The sequence below is a fragment of the Rana temporaria genome, chromosome 5, assembly GCF_905171775.1.
Source record: "Rana temporaria chromosome 5, aRanTem1.1, whole genome shotgun sequence".
In the NCBI taxonomy this organism is placed as follows: Eukaryota; Metazoa; Chordata; class Amphibia; order Anura; family Ranidae; genus Rana; species Rana temporaria.
In genome coordinates, this window is record NC_053493.1 from 14,802,362 (window position 1) to 14,823,875 (window position 21,514).

The 21,514-nt window shown below is 47.1% G+C and overlaps 1 protein-coding gene across 7 annotated transcripts in view; it reads right to left on the reverse strand.

The window, feature by feature from the left end:
- Positions 1-8,362: 8,362 nt before the first annotated feature.
- The window catches only part of NKTR (natural killer cell triggering receptor), a 73,790-nt gene continuing 60,638 nt past the window's right edge, over positions 8,363-21,514 (reverse strand). For 3 of the 7 annotated variants that reach the window (XM_040352214.1, XM_040352215.1, XM_040352216.1), the window contains 3 exons: positions 19,001-19,090; positions 16,281-16,340; positions 13,085-13,697 (listed from right to left, as the gene is read on the reverse strand). In XM_040352214.1, the coding sequence (XP_040208148.1) occupies positions 13,505-13,697; positions 16,281-16,340; positions 19,001-19,090 (343 nt within the window). In that variant the 3' untranslated portion in view covers positions 13,085-13,504. Of the gene's footprint in view, positions 8,859-13,084; positions 13,698-16,280; positions 16,341-19,000; positions 19,091-21,514 lie in introns of those variants that run through there. The other 4 variants (XM_040352220.1, XM_040352221.1, XM_040352217.1 and 1 more) reach the window with 3 other exon arrangements.

The window sequence follows — 21,514 nt, forward strand, 5'->3', positions numbered from 1 at the left end:
TTTTTAATGACCGCTTCCCATTGGAGAATGGAATTGATCTTTAAATCCTTAAGAATTTTGGCACAAAAAGAGGCGAAGGATTGACGGTGTCATTTCATGTAACACGAGTTTTGCAGGAGGTAAAAAAAAAATAAAAAAAAAGGAAAAAAAAATAAAAAAAATAAAGGAAAAAACAAAAAAAAGAGACATACTTTGTGCAAGTCACAAATATATACAAAGCACTCTTTGAGAGCGTCACAAACACTATTTAAATCTGTTAAGAAAAGAAAATGTCATATTTAGATTGAAGGTGATGAAGGCAGCTTGGGTATAATATTCTGAAAGCCTGGTGTGTAGATCTGGCCTTACCAAGAGATCCGCTCCGCTCCCCTCCCCCCCGCCAGCACTGCACAATTCAACAGCAAAGGGAAGAGGAGGTACATGGAATGCTGCAGATACTTTGTTTTGGGGACTACGCATGGATGTAATTTGTAGATGTTGAAACTTTCCAATCACGATGCTGTTCAGCCAGCCTTGCGATTCCTACATGCTTGCCACAGACAAATCAAAATTGAGGTGATTCAGCAATAATTGGCCAAATTTCGATCCGTCTATGGCAGGGGGTCTCAAAACTTTCTAAACAAAAGGGCCAGTTTACTGTCCTACATATTTTAGGGGGGCTGGATCATGGCTATTGGGAGTATAACATATCAGTGGGAGAGAACAATCCCCCCATCACTGGTGTCAGTGGGAGGAATGATGCCTTATTGTTGGTTTTATTGGGAGGAAATGTGCCCCATTATTGGTGCCATCATTGGGCCCCATTGTTGGTGCCATTCGAAGGAATTGTGCCCCATCATTGGGCCCCATTGTTGGTGCCACTAAAAGGCACTGATCCCCATTGTTGTTGTCATTGGGAGGAATTGTGCCCTTCTTTGGTGCCAGTAAATAAAATACAGCCCCCCAAGGGCTAGAAAGCAAAGGGCCACATCAGCCCCCCCCCCCCCCCCGGCTGCAGTTTGGAGATCACTGGTCTATGGGCAGGATGAGAGAAAATGTCCCAGCATCAGTGGGATTAAACAGTCTCCACCATTGGTGTCATTGGTAGGAATGGTGCCCCATTGTTAGTTCCATTAGAAATAACAGTGGCCCCATTGTTGGTGCCATTGGAAGGAACTGTGCTCCATCATTGGACCTCATTGTTGGTGCCATTGGAAGGAACTGTGCTCCATCATTGGACCTCATTGTTGGTGCCATTGGAAGGAACTGTGCTCCATCATTGGACCCCATTGTTGGTGCCATTGGAAGGAACTGTGCTCCATCATTGGACCCCATTGTTGGTGCCATTGGAAGGAACTGTGCCATTGGAAGGAACTGTGCTCCATCATTGGACCCCATTGTTGGTGCCATTGGAAGGAACTGTGCTCCATCATTGGACCTCATTGTTGGAGCCATTGGAAGGAACTGTGCTCCATCATTGGACCCCATTGTTGGTGCCATTGGAAGGAACTGTGCTCCATCATTGGACCTCATTGTTGGTGCCATTGGAAGGATCTGTGCTCCATCATTGGACCCCATTGTTGGTGCCATTGGAAGGAACTGTGCTCCATCATTGGACCTCATTGTTGGTGCCATTGGAAGGAACTGTGCGCCATGATTGGACCTCATTGTTGGTGCCATTGGAAGGAACTGTGCTCCATCATTGGACCTCATTGTTGGTGCCATTGGAAGGAACTGTGCTCCATCATTGGACCCCATTGTTGGTGCCATTGGAAGGAACTGTGCCCCATCATAGGGCCCCCATTGTTGGTGCCACTGGAAAGGACTGCGCCCCATCATTGTTGTCATTGGGAGGAATTGTGCCCTTCTTTGGTGCCAGTAAATAAAATACTGGCCAAGGGCTGGAGAAAATCAAGCAAAGGGTCACATCAGGCCCCCGGGCTGCAGTTTGGAGACCCCTGGTCTATGGGCAGGTTGGGAGTACAAAATGTCCCAGCATCAGTGGAAGTAAAAAAAACCCCACCATTGGGAGGAATTGTGCCCCATCAGGGCCTTATTGTTGGTTCCATTGGAAGGAACTGTGCCCCAACGTTGGGGCACAATTCCTCCCAATGAAACGATGGGGCACAGTTCCTTCCAATGGCACCAACAATGGGGCCCAATTCCTCCCATCAAAACCAATTATTGGGAAGATTGCTCCTTATATTGGTTTCCAGTGGGAAGAATGGCCTCCTCCTTATAGGGGTGGTCAGAATGCAAACCTCACAGACACCTAAAAAGATCATTGGGTACAGGCAGCTGGCTCTGCCAAGTGGTGTTGGCCTTGACAATACGGAGGCACCATCAAATAGGAGGTCAATCAGTCACAGCTCAAGGAACCCCTGGCAGCGTCTGGGAGGAACCCCAGGGTTTATTGGAACCCTGATTGAGAACATCTGGTCTACAGAATGAAGGACTTTTTCGAAAGAGATTACACTTGAAACCATTACCTGACAGGGGTTGTAGCACTGAATTCCAGTAGTAATGTCATATAAAAGGTTAAGCATTGTGGATCCAGTTTTCTTAATAGACATTTTTGATTGAACAGCCTTCTAGATAAATACAAACATGGTCATTTAAAATATTCCATGGGGATCCCTAGGCTTGGCTGATTTTAGAACAGGGAATTGCCTTGTAATAAGTCCAAAAGTGAATTTTCCATATGTCCGATCATGCACATTGTGCCAAGACAGACCATTTAATCAAAGATGGAGCTGTGGATAAGAAAACACACATGGTCATTTTTGTTCCCATACCACAAGTCACAGTTGTGCTCTGCCATTGTTTCAACACTTTCCCAAGAGAGATATATATATAGATATATATATAGATATATATATATATATATATATATATATATATATAACAAGTTTTAGCAGGCCTGCTTTTCCTCTCCTCCTGTTTAAAGCCCTCAAGAAATGCGGGGGAGGGACCCAGCAGGTTCCACCCACTACAGGCTGCCTGCAGAAAACAGGAGGGGGGTGGAGACAAGACAAGACACTCTGCATAAGGGGAGGGAGCAGAGCTGTGGGAGGAGCCCAGCAGGTTCCACCCACTACAGGCTGCCTGCAGAAAACTACAGGAAGGGGGCGGAGACGAGACAAGCCACCCAGCACAAGGGGAGGGAGCAGAGCTGTGGGAGGCCTCCAGCAAGTTCCACCCACTACAGGCTGGCTGAAGAAAACTACAGGAAGGGGGTGGAGACGAGACCAGTCACCCTGCACAAGGGGAGGGAGCAGAGCTGTGGGAGGCCCCCAGCAAGTTCCACCCACTACAGGCTGCCTGCAGAAAATTACAGGAATGGGGCGGAGACAAGACAAGCCACCCTGCACAAGGGGAGGGAGCAGAGCTGTGGGAGGCCCCCAGCAAGTTCCACCCACTACAGGCTGCCTGCAGAAAATTACAGGAAGGGGGCGGAGACGAGACCAGTCACCCTGCACAAGGGGAGGGAGCAGAGCTGTAGGAGGAGCCCAGCAGGTTCCACCCACTACAGGCTGCCTGAAGAAAACTACAGGAAGGGGGCGGAGACGAGACCAGTCACCCTGCACAAGGAGAGAGGGGCAGCAGTGAGCGGTCTTTATTACAGGTAAGCAAAAGTCTGAAATTGGATTGCTGCACAGATCTGCAAGAAATACACCAAGCTTTAAGAAGAATACACATGATGAATGGATTTAGACAGTATTTACTATTCCTGGGGGTTCAGCTTTAATAACAAAGGCTCATTTGTGAGTAGCGGCTGCCAAACCACCAATCAGAAAGCAGCTTCCAAGAGTCTTCCTGGATTAAGCTCAGACAGCGGACAGAGAATAATGAACAGAAGTCTTCGCATTCCCACAGTCCAAGGATCTCCAACAAAAACTGGAAAACATTTCAGCCGAGACTAAATACTGAGAGATGTGCCAACGCAAAAAACACAATACAGCCTGCAGTCAGTTCACCGGAATCCCGAGTGTAAAAGGAAGTTCATTCACAGTAATATTTAATAATCTCCAGGATTATCAAGTGGAAAATTCTCCCGTACGGTCTTCAGGGTACATGGAAGGTGCGCCGCGTCAGTCCCACAACCATCAACACCTTGCGAAAGAAATGCTAAAGCCCAACTCTAGACACAAGAATTCTACCCTGGTTACATCTTCTATGGCTGGGATATGCAATTAGCGGACCTCCAGCTGTTGCGGAACTACAAGTCCCATGAGGCATAGCAAGACTCTGCCACAAGCATGACACCCAGAGGCATGATGGGACTTGTAGTTTTGCAACAGCTGGAGGTCTGCTAATTGCATATCCCGGTTCTATTGCCTCAAACTTGAGGGGTTAGTTCACCTTTACCAAAGAACTGCATGCGGAGGTAAGGGTCACCTGTAGATAAAAATCTAACGTTGGATAATGTCCTTGCTATCAGTGTAGGACATTTATGTACCTCATGAAGACTGGCTGAAAAACTCACGCAGAGGGCATCTTCCCATCCTGTCTTCCTGCTAGGCCATTGCTAAGACACTCCCAGCTGGTGCCGTTTCAGTAGCATCATGGGCCCCTGAGTAAGGTAATTCCCCACCGGTCATCCTCTTTTATTCATCCCATGCGAGTACCGTGTTTCCCCGAAAATAAGCCCGGGTCTTATATTAATTTTGGCAACAAAAGACCCAGTAGGGCTTATTTTCGGGGTAGGGCTGGATTTCTCCCCCAATCTCCCTCCCTGCCTGTCAGGAATCCCCAGTGGCCAGTGGAACCGAGTAAAAGTGCCTGCAAAACTCAAGAATGCTCTGGATTACAGTATCAGTAATGAAAACTGTACCTTTCTGCAATCCATGTGTGACAAACACCTTCACATAGCCCCGCACTCGTGTCCCACCAGAGCACTGCAAATGGAGTGGGGTCCGATATCCCCCATAGAAGAGAGCTGGCAGAAGAGAAAAGCAGCAAGACATCAGCTGAGCGCCGCTATGCTCTTCCATGGCCCGCCGAAGCTCTTGTTCCCGCTCCGAGCACTGAGGGGGGGGTCAAAATCCCCCGCTCACATCTGTCTGAAGAGGAGGAGAGCAGCGGGAGGCCAGGTGAGCACCGAAAGGTGATATACCGAATGCATCCAGCACACACAGCCCACATAACATACCGCGCTAGGTCTTATTTTCGGGGTAGGGCTTATATTGCAGCCCTCCCCGAAAATCACACTAGGGCTTATTTTCGGGGTAGGTCTTATTTTCAGGGAAACACGGTAGTACACATTCTGCCTACACAAGCAGTAGTAGTAGTAAGATGCTCCACCTTGTGGTGGTTCTTCTTTAACCCCTGCAAAGCACTGGACACTGCAGGAGGAAAGTAGCGGGGGGGGGAGACATCATCTCGATTGTAGACTTAGTCCAGCGACAGGCCGCTGCTGTACCCGCAGCTCGGGATCCCAACATGCAGCCATTCCGGGACAGCTTAGTAAAAAAGCGCGACTGTCCCACCGAGTCCGGGACAGTTGGCAGGTATGACGTAATAAACCACACAAATAATTATGTGCTTGGTTCTAGAGGGTAATACGGCACACTATGTGCCGGGTACAGGAAAAAAAAACACTAAATAATTTAAGTATGATGTAATGCAAGATCATGGGGCCCTTGTTCAGTTCTCAGGGGTGCCCAGGTGTTAAAGTGCTTGTAAACCCTTTACAACCCCTTTTTACTAAAAGGTAAGCCCTATAATAAGCCTTACCTGTCCTGTAGCTACCCCGGATATCTCCTAAACCTGCACGGTTTAGTAGATATCCCCCTGCATCTGCATGTGCCGATGTCATCGTACGTGCTGTGGCTTCAGTTAGTGTGCCGTTACCGGTGGCTCCCGCGCGCATGACGTCATCGCGGCTCCAGCCAATCACAACGCTGGAGCCCGAGATTCCGGAGGGGACTCCGGGAGCGATGTCGCCGGGCCGCAGCGGTCTACGAGAAACGATGCTGGGGCTTTAAGCTAAGGGTAACTACCGTATTTATCGGCGTATACCGCGCACTTTTTTGCCCTGAAAATCAGGGCAAAATCATGGGTGCGCAATATACGCCAATACCCGCGCGAACAAAGCGCGGGTATCGGCGTATATTGGGTTGTCCAGATACCGATACTAGTATCGGTATCGGTACCGATACCGAGTATTTGCGGGAGTACTTGTACTCGCGCAAATGCTCCCGATGCCTGATAGAATACTTTTTTTGTATTTATCAACATGTTCTATGAAAATTCTTTGAGTTTTTTACTACTGCGTGACAAGCAAATAAAACATTTTTATTCATTTTTACTCATTTTTATTCTTTTATAATGTCTTGAGTTAGAGTTCTTCATAATTCTAAAGAAAATATCCTTAGTCTGTATTGTGTTTTGAAAACTGTCACATGATATTTAAAAAAAGTATCGGTATTCGGTATCGGCGAGTACATGAAAAAAAATATCGGTACTTGTACTCGGTCCTAAAAAAGTGGTATCGGGACAACCCTACTTTGTTCGAACCACTGCGCCTACATATACCGAGCGCAGTACACTCGGGTATAGTCGGGCAGGCTCGGCTCCTCTCGCGGTCATGTCTTGTACGTCCTTTACGCGAGAGGAGCCGAGCCCGCTCGGCTATACCCGAGTGTACTCCGCTTGGTATATGTCGGCGGAGTGGTTCCAACACAGCGCGGGAAGCGGGGATCGAGCGGGGAGGACACCACGATGGCCGCAGAAGGACGACCGGACCGGACGACAGGAAGACACCGACAAGGGGCATCCAAACTAAGTTTTTTTTTTTTGCAGGAATCTTCCGTTAAGTTTGGGGGTGCGCGCTATACGCCGGGGCGCGTTATAGCGCAATAAATACGGTACTTCATAATGAGCTAGTATGCATACTAGCTCATTATGCCTTTGTCATGCAGGTTTTTTTTTTTTTGTGGGTTTACAACCACTTTGAGACATCCCTGCTTCCAGCCATTACTGCAGACTACTAGAGATGGGCTTGGGCGTGTTCTGGATCCTAGTCCCAACCCAGCTGCCCGATCCCGACAGGAAGCCGACACCGCCTGTAATTAGCGGTGTGCAGTGTCGGCTTCCTGGCGGGATCGGGGCAGGTGGGTTAGGACTAGGATCCAGAATACGCCCGAGCCCATCTCTACGTTCACCATCAAAGGAATGAGTTCTCAAACCCGCACACATGCGCAGTTTATTGGTTCTTCCGTCGCTCCATCACTGAGCTCAAAGCTACGGCGACAATGGAGAGAGAGCGCATGCAAGGTTTGAATCAGCTGGAAGCGTTTCAGCAACAGGGCAGGATGGGAGGATTCAACATCTTGGAGTTTATTGGCCAGGATTCAGAAGGTATATAAATGGCCTACAGCCAGGGGCGGACTGACAACTCATGGGGCCCCCGGGCAATAGAAGATTATGGGGCCCCTGGGCTTACAGATGGCCACCACGCCAGGAGGCAGTGCAGCTAAAATCTCAGGATTTTCACAGCAAAAGCATGTCGGTTTCGGACAGATCAGGGACAGATCTAAAAAAAAAAACACAGATTTTTACATACTGTCCCTGGTTTTACTAAGCCTGGCAACTCTGATGGGGCCCTCAGTCCGTCCCTGCCTACAGCAGTGGTCATCACCCCTGTCCTCAGGGCCCACTAACAGGCCAGGTTTGCAGGATAACTGAAATACATCACAGGTGATATCATTTGCTGCTCAGTGATTGCCGTATTCTAGTCTGCATCTCCCCAAGGTAATACATAAAACCTGGCCTGTTAGCGGGCCCTGAGGACAGGGTTTAGGACCACTGGCCCTACAGGTATAGCAATGGAATTATTTAACTTTGGTCAAAGCTGCACAGATTGTTTTTATCTACAGGTGCCCCTTATCTTCACAGGTGAACTAACCTTTTAACACCCACATCAGACTTTTCTTCTACATCAGTGGGTCTAAACCTCAGTCCCCAAGTACCACCCCAAACGGGCCATGTTTTCAGGTTTTACTTTGCACAGCTGCTTTAAATCAATATCAATGGCATGGTATTGATCAGAGCTATTTTACCTAAGGGAAGTTCCCAAAACATGGCCCGTTGGGCGTTCTTGAGGACCGAGGTTCAGAACCACTGTTCTACATTTACAGAAATCTGCTATTTAACATGCTGGGATTAGTACAGCCCGGCCCGCAGGTCTCATACATCCTCACCACTACGCTTGCGTCTCTGCCTCCCTCTCCTCCTGGCCATTCACAAAATGAAGACCGGAGCTGCGATTGTTTTGTAAATGGCCTGGAGGAGGGGGGGGCTGTACTCACCCTGGCATGTAAAAGAACAGATTTCTGTAATGTAGAAAAAAGCTTGCACAATAGGGGGCAACCGAATGTAAAACAAAATGAACCAGGGTGTGTTTATTGTGCCCAGAGTTGGGCTTTAATTAGTGAAAAGAAGAGTCATGACGTCAGCTTCAAAGGCAGACAAGCTGCAATGGACACTTGCTGGGCAACTGCCTCCCGGCATTCCTGTCCAGCCTCAGATCTCGTACTACCTGGCAAACTCGAACGTGGCAGTTGACCAATGGCTGCTCAGTAAACCCTTATTAAAGGGACAACAAATAAAAGACTTAAAAAAAAAAATCTCATCCATGCCATGCAATGAAGCGGTTTACTGCACTGTGCAAAATCTGTCCTCTCCGGCATAGTAAAACGACTCCAAGTGACCATGAAGAGGAAGAAAAAAAACACGACCAAGGATGTTACGTGAACAGCGGGATCTACAGGATGTATGCCCAGCTTGCTGAAGAGTGAAGGACGAATACCAATAACTTCTACCGCTGGCGTCTGCGGTAACTGCGATCGCTGCCGCTGTACGATGACCGGCGACTCCTGTAAAAGAGTAAAGACAAAAAAAAAAAAAAATTGGGACGGTGAGACCTGAGGAGCTGTAGGCTAAAAGCGACCCTGTAGTTGAGTTGAGTTGCATCTTCATATAGCGCAGTCATTTACCTCGTAGGATCCCGACGCGCTAGTAGAGCCAATTTAAACAAGATCTGATTAACCTACCAGCATGTCTTTGGAGTGTGAGAGAAAACCGGAGTACCCGGAGGAAACCCATGCAGGCACAGAACATGCAAACTCCAGGCAGATGGTGTCATGGTCGGGATCCGAACCAGCGACCCTTTTGCTGCTAGGGTCGCTGGTTGTAAAGCCTTTAAAGGGGTTGTAATGGTACAATTTTTTTTTCCTAAATAGCTTCCTTTACCTTAGTGCAGTCCTCCTTCACTTACCTCATCCTTCCATTTTGCTTTTAAATGTTCTTATTTCTTCTGAGAAATCCTCACTTCCTGTTCTTCTGTCTGTAACTCCACACAGTAATGCAAGGCTTTTTCCCTGGTGTGGAGTGTCGTGCTCACCCCCTCCCTTGCACTACAGGAGAGTCAGGACGCCCACTAACACACAGCTCCTTTCTCTATCTGCAACGCAGAGAGCGTCCTGACTCTCGCGTTCGCCCCCTCGCTTGGACTACAGGAGAGTCAGGACGCCCACTAACACACAGCTCCTTTCTCTATCTGCAACGTAGAGAGCGTCCTGACTCTCCTGTAGTACAAGGGAGGGGACCAGCACGACACTCCACACCAGGGAGAAAGCCTCGCATTACTGTGTGGAGTTACAGACAGAAGAACAGGAAGTGAGGATTTCTCAGAAGAAATAAGGACATTTAAAAGCAAAATGGAAGGATGAGGTAAGTGAAGGAGGACTGCACTAAGGGAAAGGAAGCTATTTAGGAAAAAAAACACATTTACATTTACAACCCCTTTAAAGTTCAATTTTGGACACGCATTGCCTTGGTTGCCCCTGCTGGTTGCATTTTATGCCTTTTTTGTTATTTTTTTATACTTGACATTTACAAAAGTCTTTAGCTCAGTCACTGCAGGGTCGTCTTCATCTTCTCAGGTCCTTATAGATGCAGAGCGGTGCTGAATTCATGATGTTGGTGCCACTTTCTGCATCAGTAAACTGGAAATAAAAGTTTATTTCTAAATATGATAAATGCCCGCTACTTATATGCTAAAAAGTTGATTTCTTATGTCCTGGAAGGGCGGCTCACAGCTTTCTGTTGACACATGGAAGACCCTGATTAATGGTAATCTCCCAATAGATCCGTTAACTTTTGAGCTCCGGAAGAAACCTCAAACCTATGAATATGGAACCGCTGGACCGAAAGTCACCTCACCACAGTCTATTCAGATCTGGGAATGGAATACCACCAATGATTTTTTCATATGTGATGTACGCTGTATTGAGGTTTGCTGTATGCTGCACCCTTTATGACCGTGATGGTGAACCTTGGCACCCCAGATGTTTTGGAACTACATTTCCCATGATGCTCTTGCACTCTGCAGCGTAGTTGAGCATCATGGGAAATGTAGTTCCAAAACACCTGGGGTGCCGAGGTTCGCCATCACTGCCCTACGAGATGCTCAATGTATTGCTTTTGGGTATTGGCGTCTAAAACCCCTTTCACATTGGCACAGTCCAGCAGCGGATCCATCTGATCAGCAGGGGATCTCCCCACTGAGCAGGCGGATGACAGGTCTGTGCCTGCCCCGCTGATGCAGAGCGGACACGGACACAGCCCACTTTCTTCTATGGGCGGTTGGATGTAAACAGACTGCCTGTCTGTTTACATTCAACGGTCATCCGATATGCCAGGCGGATGGGGTACGGGGCGTGGGAGCAAAGCCCTGCTGTCTGTGTCTATGGACGCAGCAAGTGGGGCTTGGGGGGGTGAGCCTGCACAAGTAACCCCCCTAGCAAGCGGCTCTTGCTAGGGGGACCCCAGAGGAGGAAGATTGGGGAATCTCCGTGCAAACCTTTTACACAAAAGCAAGTATGACTCATTTGTCATTTAAAAAAAAAAAAAAAAGCTTTAAAATAACTTTTTTGGGCACAATGGTGATAGCACCTGAGAAGGCGGGGCCAAGATGTCCAGGATTCACAGTAGAGTCCTCAGTCTTCGGCGGCATTCACACCTGAGCGTAGCGTTTTCGGACTTTTTTGCGGCGTTTTGTCACACGTATTTGCGCGTTTGTATACAACGTTGTCCGACGTTTTTGAACTTCGTCATTTTTTTTATTTTAGCCAATAGGAAAAATGATCATCTCTTTCATCACTTGTTGCTATGTTTGTAGATTTTTTTTTATCTTCTTCCTGGGTGAATGTTCAATTCCACAGAACAGATTAAAGCGACAAAACGCCCGTAGAAACGCTTGTTGTCGCGCTAGATCAAGCGTTTCCATTCGTTTCTATGGGAATACAAACGTTCAAAAACGCCCAAATCAGCCCGATTCACGCGACAAAAAAGGGTCCAGAACTTGTTTGAACTTCAGGCGTTTTGCAGTGGAGATGTGAACCGTCTCCATTGAGAATAATGGATTTTTTTCCCCTCTAGCGTTTTATAGCTTCAGGCTACAAAACGCTCAGGTGTGAATGGGCACTTACAGCATCACTCAACCAGGATAAATGAGGACATCTTGTGGCCAAGAAAAGGTACTGCTGGGGAAAAAATCTAGAGCAGGGGTGGGCAACCTCAGCCCTCCAGCTGTGGTGAAACTACAAATCCCATCATGCCTCTAGGAGTCATGCCTGTGATTGTCAGGGTCTTGCAATGTCTCATGGGACTTGTAGTTTCAAAAAACAGCTGGAGGGCCGAGGCTGCCTACCCATGCTCTAGAGCAGGGATATGCAATTAGCGGACCTCCAGCTGTTGCAAAACTACAAGTTCCATCATGCCTCTGCCTCTGGGTGTCATGCTTGTGGCTGTCAGTCTTGCTATGCCTCATGGGACTTGTAGTTCTGCAACAGCTGGAGGTCCGGTAATTGCATATCCCTGCTCTAGAGTGTTGCAACCAAAGCTTTATTTTCTGGGTGGGTCTGGTTGTCACTGTGGGTAGATGCGAGTTCTGGAGGCAATTAGGGGAATCTGCAGCAGACTTGGTGTTCCTGTGGGGGAAAGGGGACAGCTGTGGGAGTTGGGGGCTTTGCAGTGGCACTGTGGGCGACTGGAGAGTTACTGTGGGACGTTAGGGGTCACTATAGGATAGTAATGGCGAACCTTGGCACCCCAAATGTTTTGGAAGTACAGTACAGACCAAAAGTTTGGACACACCTTCTCATTCAAAGAGTTTTCTTTATTGTCATGACTATGAAAATTGTAGATTCACACTGAAGGCATCAAAACTATGAAGTAACACATGTGGAATTATACATAACAAAAAAGTGTGAAACAACTGAAAATATATTTCATATTCTAGGTTCTTCCACCTTTTGCAGCAGACACATCTCTAGAACTGGTAAGAGGAGACTGTGTGAATCCGGCCTTCATGGTAGAATATCTGCTAGGAAACCACTGCTAAAGAAAGGCAACAAGCAGAAGAGACTTGTTTGGGATAAAGAACACAAGGAATGGACATTAGACCAGTGGAAATCTGTGCTTTGGTCTGATGAGTCCAAACTTGAGATCTTTGGTTCCAACCCCCGTGTCTTTGTGCGACGCAGAAAAGGTGAACGGATGGACTCTACATGCCTGGTTCCCACCGTGAAGCATGGAGGAGGAGGTGTGATGGTGTGCGGGTGCTTTGCTGGGGACACTGTTGGGGATTTATTCAAAATTGAAGGCATACTGAACCAGCATGGCTACCACAGCATCTTGCAGCGGCATGCTATTCCATCCGGTTTGCGTTTAGTTAGACCATCATTTATTTTTCAACAGGACAATGACCCCAAACACACCTCCAGGCGGGGGAAGGGCTATTTGACCAAGAAGGAGAGTGATGGGGTGCTGCGCCAGGTGACTACCTCTTGAAGCTCATCAAGAGAATGCCAAGAGTGTGCCAAGCAGTAATCAAAGCAAAGGGTGGCTACTTTGAAGAACCTAGAATATGAAATATATTTTCAGTTGTTTTACACTTTTTTGTTATGTAGAATTCCACAGTTTTGATGCCTTCAGTGTGAATCTACAATTGTCATAGTCATGAAAATAAAGAAAACTCTTTGAATGAGAAGGGGTATCCAAACTTTTGGTCTGTACTGTACATTTGCCCATCAAGCTCATGCACTCTGCAGTGTATTGGAGCATCATAGTTCCAAAACATCTGGGGTGCCAATATTCACTGCTATAAGAGGTTGGGGGTTCTGCCACTGGCTGGAGGCTCTTAGGGGTAAGCGGAGGCTGATTGCAGTAGATATTGCATCCACCCCCCACTTACTTTAGACTTGCTATCAGCATGGGCACTCGCATGGATGGTAATGACTGGAAGGCAGGAAGTAGGGGACTCTACTCCCTCTTAGGCACTAATGGCAGGTGAGCATCAAGGGAGGCATTGATGAACAATGCCTCCTTGTGAGGCCTAATGGAGAAGTGCCTGGTGCTGGAAAGCTCAGCGATCCAGCACAGGGCACCCACTACCACTCTGCAAAACCCTGGCAACAGAGAGGAGACACTGCAGCCGTCCACTGAAAGTTCACTTCGATTAGGCCCTATCTAAAAACACAGCAGAAGGGAGGCTGCGGCCAGGTGGTTTAGAACCACTGACCCAACAACACTCCTTGGTACTAATTACCCACCTAGACCTCCTGTCATAGCTGCGTGATCGGTGGTAGGTCGGACTTCTGCTATGACTCCTACTTCTGCTATTGTAGCTGTCGTAAGTGTATGACCGGCTTCTGTAGGAAGACACAGAGCAAAAAACTAAGACTTCTAAATGTAAAAAGAACATTGAAGCACACTAGCCAAACTCTACAATCAGACTGCAATGCCTCTGTACAAGGCCCTTTAGATACACAGGCAGCTTTGTAGTGAGAGGGGCCCTCCGGCTACTAAAAGATTGTAATATTTGTAATCAAACGAATGACTAATGCCGCGTACACACCATTATTTTTCAGCATGTCCAAAAAACGACGGTTTCCCAACTTCATCATTAAAAACGACGTTACCCACACACCATCGTTTTTAACCACTTAAGCCCCGGACTATTTTGTTGCTAAATGCCCAGGCCAGGTTTTGCGACTCGGCACTGCGTCGCTTTAACAGACAATTGCGCGGTTGTGCGACGTGGCTCCCAAACAAAATTGGCGTCCTTTTTTCCCCACAAATAGAGCTTTCTTTTGGTGGTATTTGATCACCTCTGCGGTTTTTATTTTTTGCGCTATAAACAAAAATAGAGCGACAATTTTGAAAAAAATTCAATATTTTTTACTTTTTGCTTTAATAAATATCCCCCAAAAACATATATAAAATTTGTTTTTACCCCTCAGTTTAGGCCGATACGTATTCTTCTACATATTTTTGGTAAAAAAAAAAAAAAATCGCAATAAGCGTTTATCGATTGGTTTGCGCAAAATTTATAGCGTTTACAAAATAGGGGATAGTTTTTTTGCATTTTTATTAATTTTTTTTTTTTTAATACTATTGGCGGCGATCAGCGATTTTTTTCGTGACTGCGACATTATGGCGGACACTTCGGACAATTTTGACACATTTTTGGGACCAGTGACATTTTCACAGCAAAAAATGCATTTAAATTGCATTGTTTATTGTGAAAATGAAAGTTGCAGTTTGGGAGTTAACCACAGGGGGCGCTGTAGGAGTTAGGGTTCACCTAGTGTGTGTTTACAACTGTAGGGGGGTGTGGCTGTAGGACTGACGTCATCGATCGAGTCTCCCTATAAAAGGGATCACTCGATCGATGCAGCCGCCACAGTGAAGCACGGGGAAGCCGTGTTTACATACGGCTCTCCCCGTTCTTCAGCTCCGTGAAGCGATCGCGACGGAGCGGCTATAAACGAATAGCCGTGCCGTCGTCCCGGATCGCTCCCGGCGGGAATCCGCCCGCCGCACGCAGCGGAGGGGGTCCCGATCGGACCCCCCACCCGCTAGAAGGCAGGGACGTATATATACGCCCATCTGCCTGTACGTGCCATTCTGTGGACGTAAATAGGCGTGCGGCGGGCGTTAAGTGGTTAAAAAATGCTCTAGCAAAGCGCGGTGACGTACAACACGTACGGCGGCACTCTAAAGGGGAAGTTACATTCGCCTTGGGGCTGCTTTAGCTGATTCCGTGTTAGTAAAAGACGATTTGCGCTTTTTAGTCTGTTACAGCGTGATGAATGTGCTTACTCCATTACGAACGGTAGTTTTACCAGAACAAGCGCTCCCGTCTCATAATTTGCTTCTGAGCATGCGCGGGTTTTTTACGTCGTTTTAGCCCACACACGATCATTTTTTACAACCCGAAAAACGACATTGTTTAAAACGACATTAAAAATGCAGCATGTTCAAAAAAAAAATTGTTTTGTTTTTCAGAACCTGAAAAACGATGTGCGGCCCACACATAATCATTTTAAAATGACGTTTTTTAACCACTTAAGGGCCCCCCTTCACGCCGATATACGACGGCAGAATCCACGTACCTATACGTGGCCCTTTAAGCCCAGCCATGGTGTCGCGTGTGCACGTGACCCGGTCCGAAGCTCCGCGGCCGCAGGACCTGATCGCCGCTGGAGTCCCGCGATCGGTCCCCGACGCTGAAGAACGGGGAGAGCTGTGTGTAAACACAGCTTCCCCGTTCTTCACTATGGCGACAGCATCGATTGTGTGTTCCCTGATATAGGGAATCACAATCAATGACGTCACACCTACAGCCACACCCCCCTACAGTTAGAAACACAAATTAGGTCACACTTAACCCCTTCGGCGCCCCCTTGTGGTTAACTCCCAAACTGCATTTGTCATTTTCACAGTAAACAATGCATTTTTAAGATAGCCACAAGCCTGACACCCAGAGGCATGATGGGACTTTTAGTCCCATGAGTCTTGATGCCAAAGTTTGCATATCCCTGTCCTATAGGGTGGCTAAAATAAGGATGGGAGCAGATTTACCAGTAGATCATTATAGCCTGGAATTCCACTTAAAAGAACTGAAATTCAATGAATGAAAAGAGTGGGCCTGGGGACAGTCAGGGCTAGATGATAGCGGACATCCTCCAGCCAGGAAATGAGACGGGTTCTTTTTTTTTTTTTACTTGCTGCAGCTTCTAGAAGCTCACAGTGTGCAGTGAAAAGTGAGCAATTTCAGCACATGAGAGGAGCCTGTACTACAGTGCAAGACTGAAGGGACGGCTGGCGCTGAGCTCTAAACATTATATAAGATTTTAATGATTGGATTTAAATCTACTATAATAATAGGAAGGGGGGACCGCCTCCCGAGGTTGTGATATCAGTACATGGGAAGGGACCGGACACCGTACCTGGATCTCCTGCGACGACGGTAAGAAACACTTCTAGATCGGCTTCGGCTGTACGTCCGACTGTATGGGGAATAAAATAATGTCACGTCAGATTTTTAGTTATTTATTATGATAATTTTTTTAACCCCTTCAGCCCCGGAAAGATTAACCCCCTTAACCACTTCCCGACCGCCGCATGTAAATGTACGTCCACAGAATAGCACGTACAGGCAAATGGGCGTACATGTACGTCCTTGCCTTCTAGCAGGCGGGGGGTCCGATCGGGACCCCCCCCGCTACATGCGGCGGTCAGATTCCCACGGGGAGCGATCCGGGACGACGGCGCGGCTATTCGTTTATAGCCGATCCGTCGCGATCGGTCCCCGGAGCTGAAGAACGGGGAGAGCCGTATGTAAACACCCGTGCTTCACTGTGGCGGCGTATCGATCGAGTGATCCCTTTTATAGGGAGACACGATCGATGACGTCAGACCTACAGCCACACCCCCCTACAGTTGTAAACACACACTAGGTGAACACTAACTCCCAAACTGCAACTGTCATTTTCACAATAAACAATGCAATTTAAATGCATTTTTTGCTGTGAAAATGACAATGGTCCCAAAAATGTGTCAAAATTGTCCCAAGTGTCCGCCATAATGTTGCAGTCACGAAAAAAACCGCTGATCGCCGCCATTAGTAGTAAAAAAAAAAAAATTAATAAAAAATGCAAAAAAAACTAGCCCCTATTTTGTAAACGCTATAAATTTTGCGCAAACCAATCGATAAACGCTTATTGTGATTTTTTTTTTACCAAAAATAGGTAGAAGAATACGTATCGGCCTAAACTGAGGGAAAAAAAAACATTTTTATATATGTTTTTGGGGGATATTTATTATAGCAAAAAGTAAAAAATATTGAATTTTTTTCAAAATTGTCGCTCTATTTTTGTTTATAGCGCAAAAAATAAAAACCGCAAAACCTGGCCTGGGCATTTAGCTGCCTAAAGGTCCGGGGCTTAAGTGGTTAATAACCAACCCATTTTTTGCAATACGGCACTGCGTTACTTTAGCTGAAAACTGTGCGCTTTAGTTAAAAAAAAAAAAAAAAAAAAAGAACCGCCAATTTAATAACCACTTGAGCCCCGGAGGATTTGGCTGCCCAATGACCGGACCACTTTTTGCGATTCGGCACTGCGTCGCTCTAACTGACAATTGCGCGGTCGTGCGACGTGGCTCCCAAACAAAATTGGCGTCCTTTTTCCCCCACAAATAAGAGCTTTCTTTTGATGGTATTTGATCACCTCTGCGGTTTTTATTTTTTGCGCTACAAAAAAAAAAGAACAACAATTTTGAAACAATATTTTTTACTTTTTGCTATAATAAATATCCCCCATAAATATATAAAAAAAAAACATTTTTTTTCCTCAGTTTAGGCCTCCTACATATTTTTAGCACAATTTTTTTTTTTTAAATCGCAATAAGCGTATATTGATTGATTTTTGTTTTGTTTACTAGTAAAGTGATCTGCGATTTTTATCATGACTGTGATATTGTGGCGGACACATCGGACACTTTTGACGCCATTTTGGGACCATTGTCATTTATACGGCGATCAGTGCTATAAAAATGAACTGATAACTGTGTAAATGACACCGGCAGTGAAGGGGGTTAACCACTAGGTGGCGATCAAGGGGTTAAATGTGTCCTAGGGAGTGATACTAACTGTGTGGGGGCTGGGCTACAAGTGACACAACATTGATCACTGCTCCCGATAACAGGGAGCAGACAATCGGTGACCTGTCAAAAAATCCTGCCCGCAGCTCACCGCGATCCTGGGAAAAGGCCGCGGACTAGGAGGAAGCCTCGCCTAAAAAAATCCTCGCCGTGATCCTGGGAAAAGGCCGCAGACTAGGACGAAGCCTCGCCTAAAAAAATCCTGCCCGCAGCTCACCGCGATCCTGGGAAAAGGCCGCGGACTAGGACGAAGCTTTGCCTAAAAAAAATCCTGCCCGCAGCTCGCCGCGATCCTGGGAAAAGGCCGCAGACTAGGACGAAGCTTTGCCTAAAAAAAATCCTGCCCGCAGCTCGCCGCGATCCTGGGAAAAGGCCGCGGACTAGGACGAAGCCTCGCGTAAAAAAATCCTGCCCGCAGCTCACCGCGATCCTGGGAAAAGGCCGCAGACTAGGACGAAGCCTCGCCTAAAAAAATCCTGCCCGCAGCTCACCGCGATCCTGGGAAAAGGCCGCAGACTAGGACGAAGCTTTGCCTAAAAAAAATCCTGCCCGCAGCTCGCCGCGATCCTGGGAAAAGGCCGCGGACTAGGACGAAGCCTCGCGTAAAAAAATCCTGCCCGCAGCTCGCCGCGATCCTGGGAAAAGGCCGCGGACTAGGACGAAGCCTCGCGTAAAAAAATCCTGCCGGCAGCTCGCCGCGATCCTGGGAAAAGGCCGTGGACTCCGACGAAGCCTCGCCTAAAAAAAATCCTCACCGCGATCCTGGGAAAAGGCCGGGCCTTCGCCTAGTCCGTAGCATCTAACATCGCTGCCTTTTCCCAGAATCGCGCCGAGCGGGATTTTTTAGGCGAGGTCGCAGCTTTGGCCTAGTCCGCGGAGCGCCGGTCTTATAGAAAAAAATAAATAAAATCGATTTGGTCAAAATCTGAATCGATTTGACCTCCCAACTCGATTCAAATCGATTTTTTCCCCCAGCCCTAGTACAAATACGAAGCAAACACCATACCTGTGACTTCTGCTGCGAGTCCTGGAACGGCTCCGGGAACGGTAGCGACTGTACCGTCTTCGGCTCCGACTCCTTGAATAGCTTCGTGACCTGCGATAGAACACAATAAGTTAGACGCGGAGACAATGACATTTTACAAGTCCAACTCAACAGATTGACTATACAATGCCGTGTTTCACGATGTTGACTCATTACTGATACATTACAATATATAACAGCAATACACACACAAAAAAAATGGTCATTAATCTTTTACCCCCTTCCTGCCCAGGCCAATTTTCGGCTTGCAGCGCTCTCACACTTTGAATGACAATTACGCGGTCATGTAACACTGTAGCCATATGACATTTTTATCATTTTTTTTGGAGACCGATAGAGCTCTCTTTAGGTGGTATTTTATCACCACTGTTTTTTTTTTATTAGTTTCTTTAACCACTTGAGATCCGCGCTATGGTCGAAAGACGTCCACAGCGCGGCTCTCAAGTGCCGGGTGGACGTCCTGCTGTTGTTGTTCCCTGTGCGCGCCGCTGGGGGCGCGCAGCGGGGAAACAACGTGCCCGGCGCATCGCTCGGGAGCCGATGCGAGTGCCTGGCGGCCGCGATCGTCGGTGACACTGCAGGACGTGGAGCTCTTGTTATTATAGCAACAAGTAAAAAAAAAATATATATTTTTTTAAATTGTCGCTCTTTTTTTATTTATAGCGCAAAAAATAAAAACCGCAGAGGTGATCAAATACCACCAAAATAAAGCTCTATTTGTGGGGAAAAAAGAACGCCAATTTTGTTTGGGAGCCATATCGCACGACCGCGCAATTGTCAGTTAAAGCGACGCAGTGCCGGAAGCTGAAATTTCGCCTGGGCACGAAGGGGGTTTATGTGCCCAGTAAGCAAGTGGTTAAGAAAAAAAAAAATGCAAATAAGTAATTTCCCCCCCCACTGATGTGCGCTGATGAGGCGGCACTAATGGGCATTGCATTTTAGAGGAGAACTGGGTAAAAGTGTTAAGGTCAGATAAGACCAAAATCAAGCTCTTTGGCTTCAACTTGCCATGTTTGGAGAAGGAGGAATTCTGCCTATGGAGGGGGAAACATTGTGCTTTGGGGGTGTTTTTCTGTTAAAGGGGTTGTAAAGGTACAATTTTTTTCCCCAAAATATCTTCCTTTACCTTAGTGCAGTCCCCCTTCACTTACCTCATCCTTCCATTTTGCTTTTAAATGTCCTTATTTCTTCTGAGAAATCCTCACTTCCTGTTCTTCTGTCTGTAACTCCACACAGTAATGCGAGGCTTTCTCCCTGGTGTGGAGTGTCGTGCTCGCCCCCTCCCTTGGACTACAGGAGAGTCAGGACGCTCTCTAGGTTGCAGATAAAGCAGCTGTGTGTTAGTGGGCGTCCTGACTCTCCTGTACTCCAAGGGAGGGAGCGAGCACGACACTCCACACCAGGGAGAAAGCCTCGCATTACTTTATTACCATAATAAAGACCCCCCCAAAAATATATAAAAAAAAGAATTGTTTTCCTCAGTTTAGGCCGATACGTATTCTTCTACATATTTTTCGTAAAAAAAAATATCGCAATAAGCGTTTATTGATTGGTTTGTGCAAAAGTTATAGCCTTTACAAAATAGGGGGTAGTTTTATGTCATTTTTGTTAATATTTTGCGACAATACGGCAGGTACTTTTGACACCATTGGCATTTTTATAGCGATCAGTGCTATAAAAATGCATTGGATTACTATAAAAATGCCACTGGCAGGGAAGGGGTTAACACTAGGGGGCGGAGGAGGGGTTAAGTATGTTCCCTGGGTGTGTTCTAACTGTAGGGGGGGGTGGCCTCACTAGGGGAAATCACTGACCTTCTGTTCATACGTTGTATGAACAGACAATCAGGCATTTCTCCCCCGACAGGACCGGGAGCTGTGTGTTTACACACACACAGCTCCCGGTACTCGCTCTAACGAGCGATCTCGGGTGCCCGGCGGTGATCGCGACTGCCGGGCACGCGCGCCGGAGTCAGGAGTGAGCGGGGCGCACGTGCCCCTAGTGGCCGCTTCGAGAGCCGACGTAGAGCTACTGGCTCTCGCGCAGGAGAGCCGACCTGCCGCCACAGAACTGCGGCGGCTGGTCGGCATCTAGTTAAGAAAATGCAAATTGATGCCTGAATGGTGCCCGTGCTGAGCAAGCGACCCTCTGCGTTCACAATGCTTGGTAGTAAAGTATCATTTCTCCAGTGTTGTCACATGGAAAGATAGAATAAAATATTTACAAAAATGTGAGGGGTGTACTAACTTTTGTGAGATACTGTACATCAGGGGTCTTCAAAATATGGCCCTCCAGTTGTTCAGGAACTACAATTCCCATCATGTCTGTGAATGTCAGAGTTTTACAATGCCTCATGGGATGTGTAGTTCTGCAAACAGATGGAGGGCCGTAGTTTGAGGATCCCTGCTGTACATACTTACATTGGTCCAAGCTGGACCTTATACTAGAACAGGTTGTCAGGTGAAATCTCCCCAA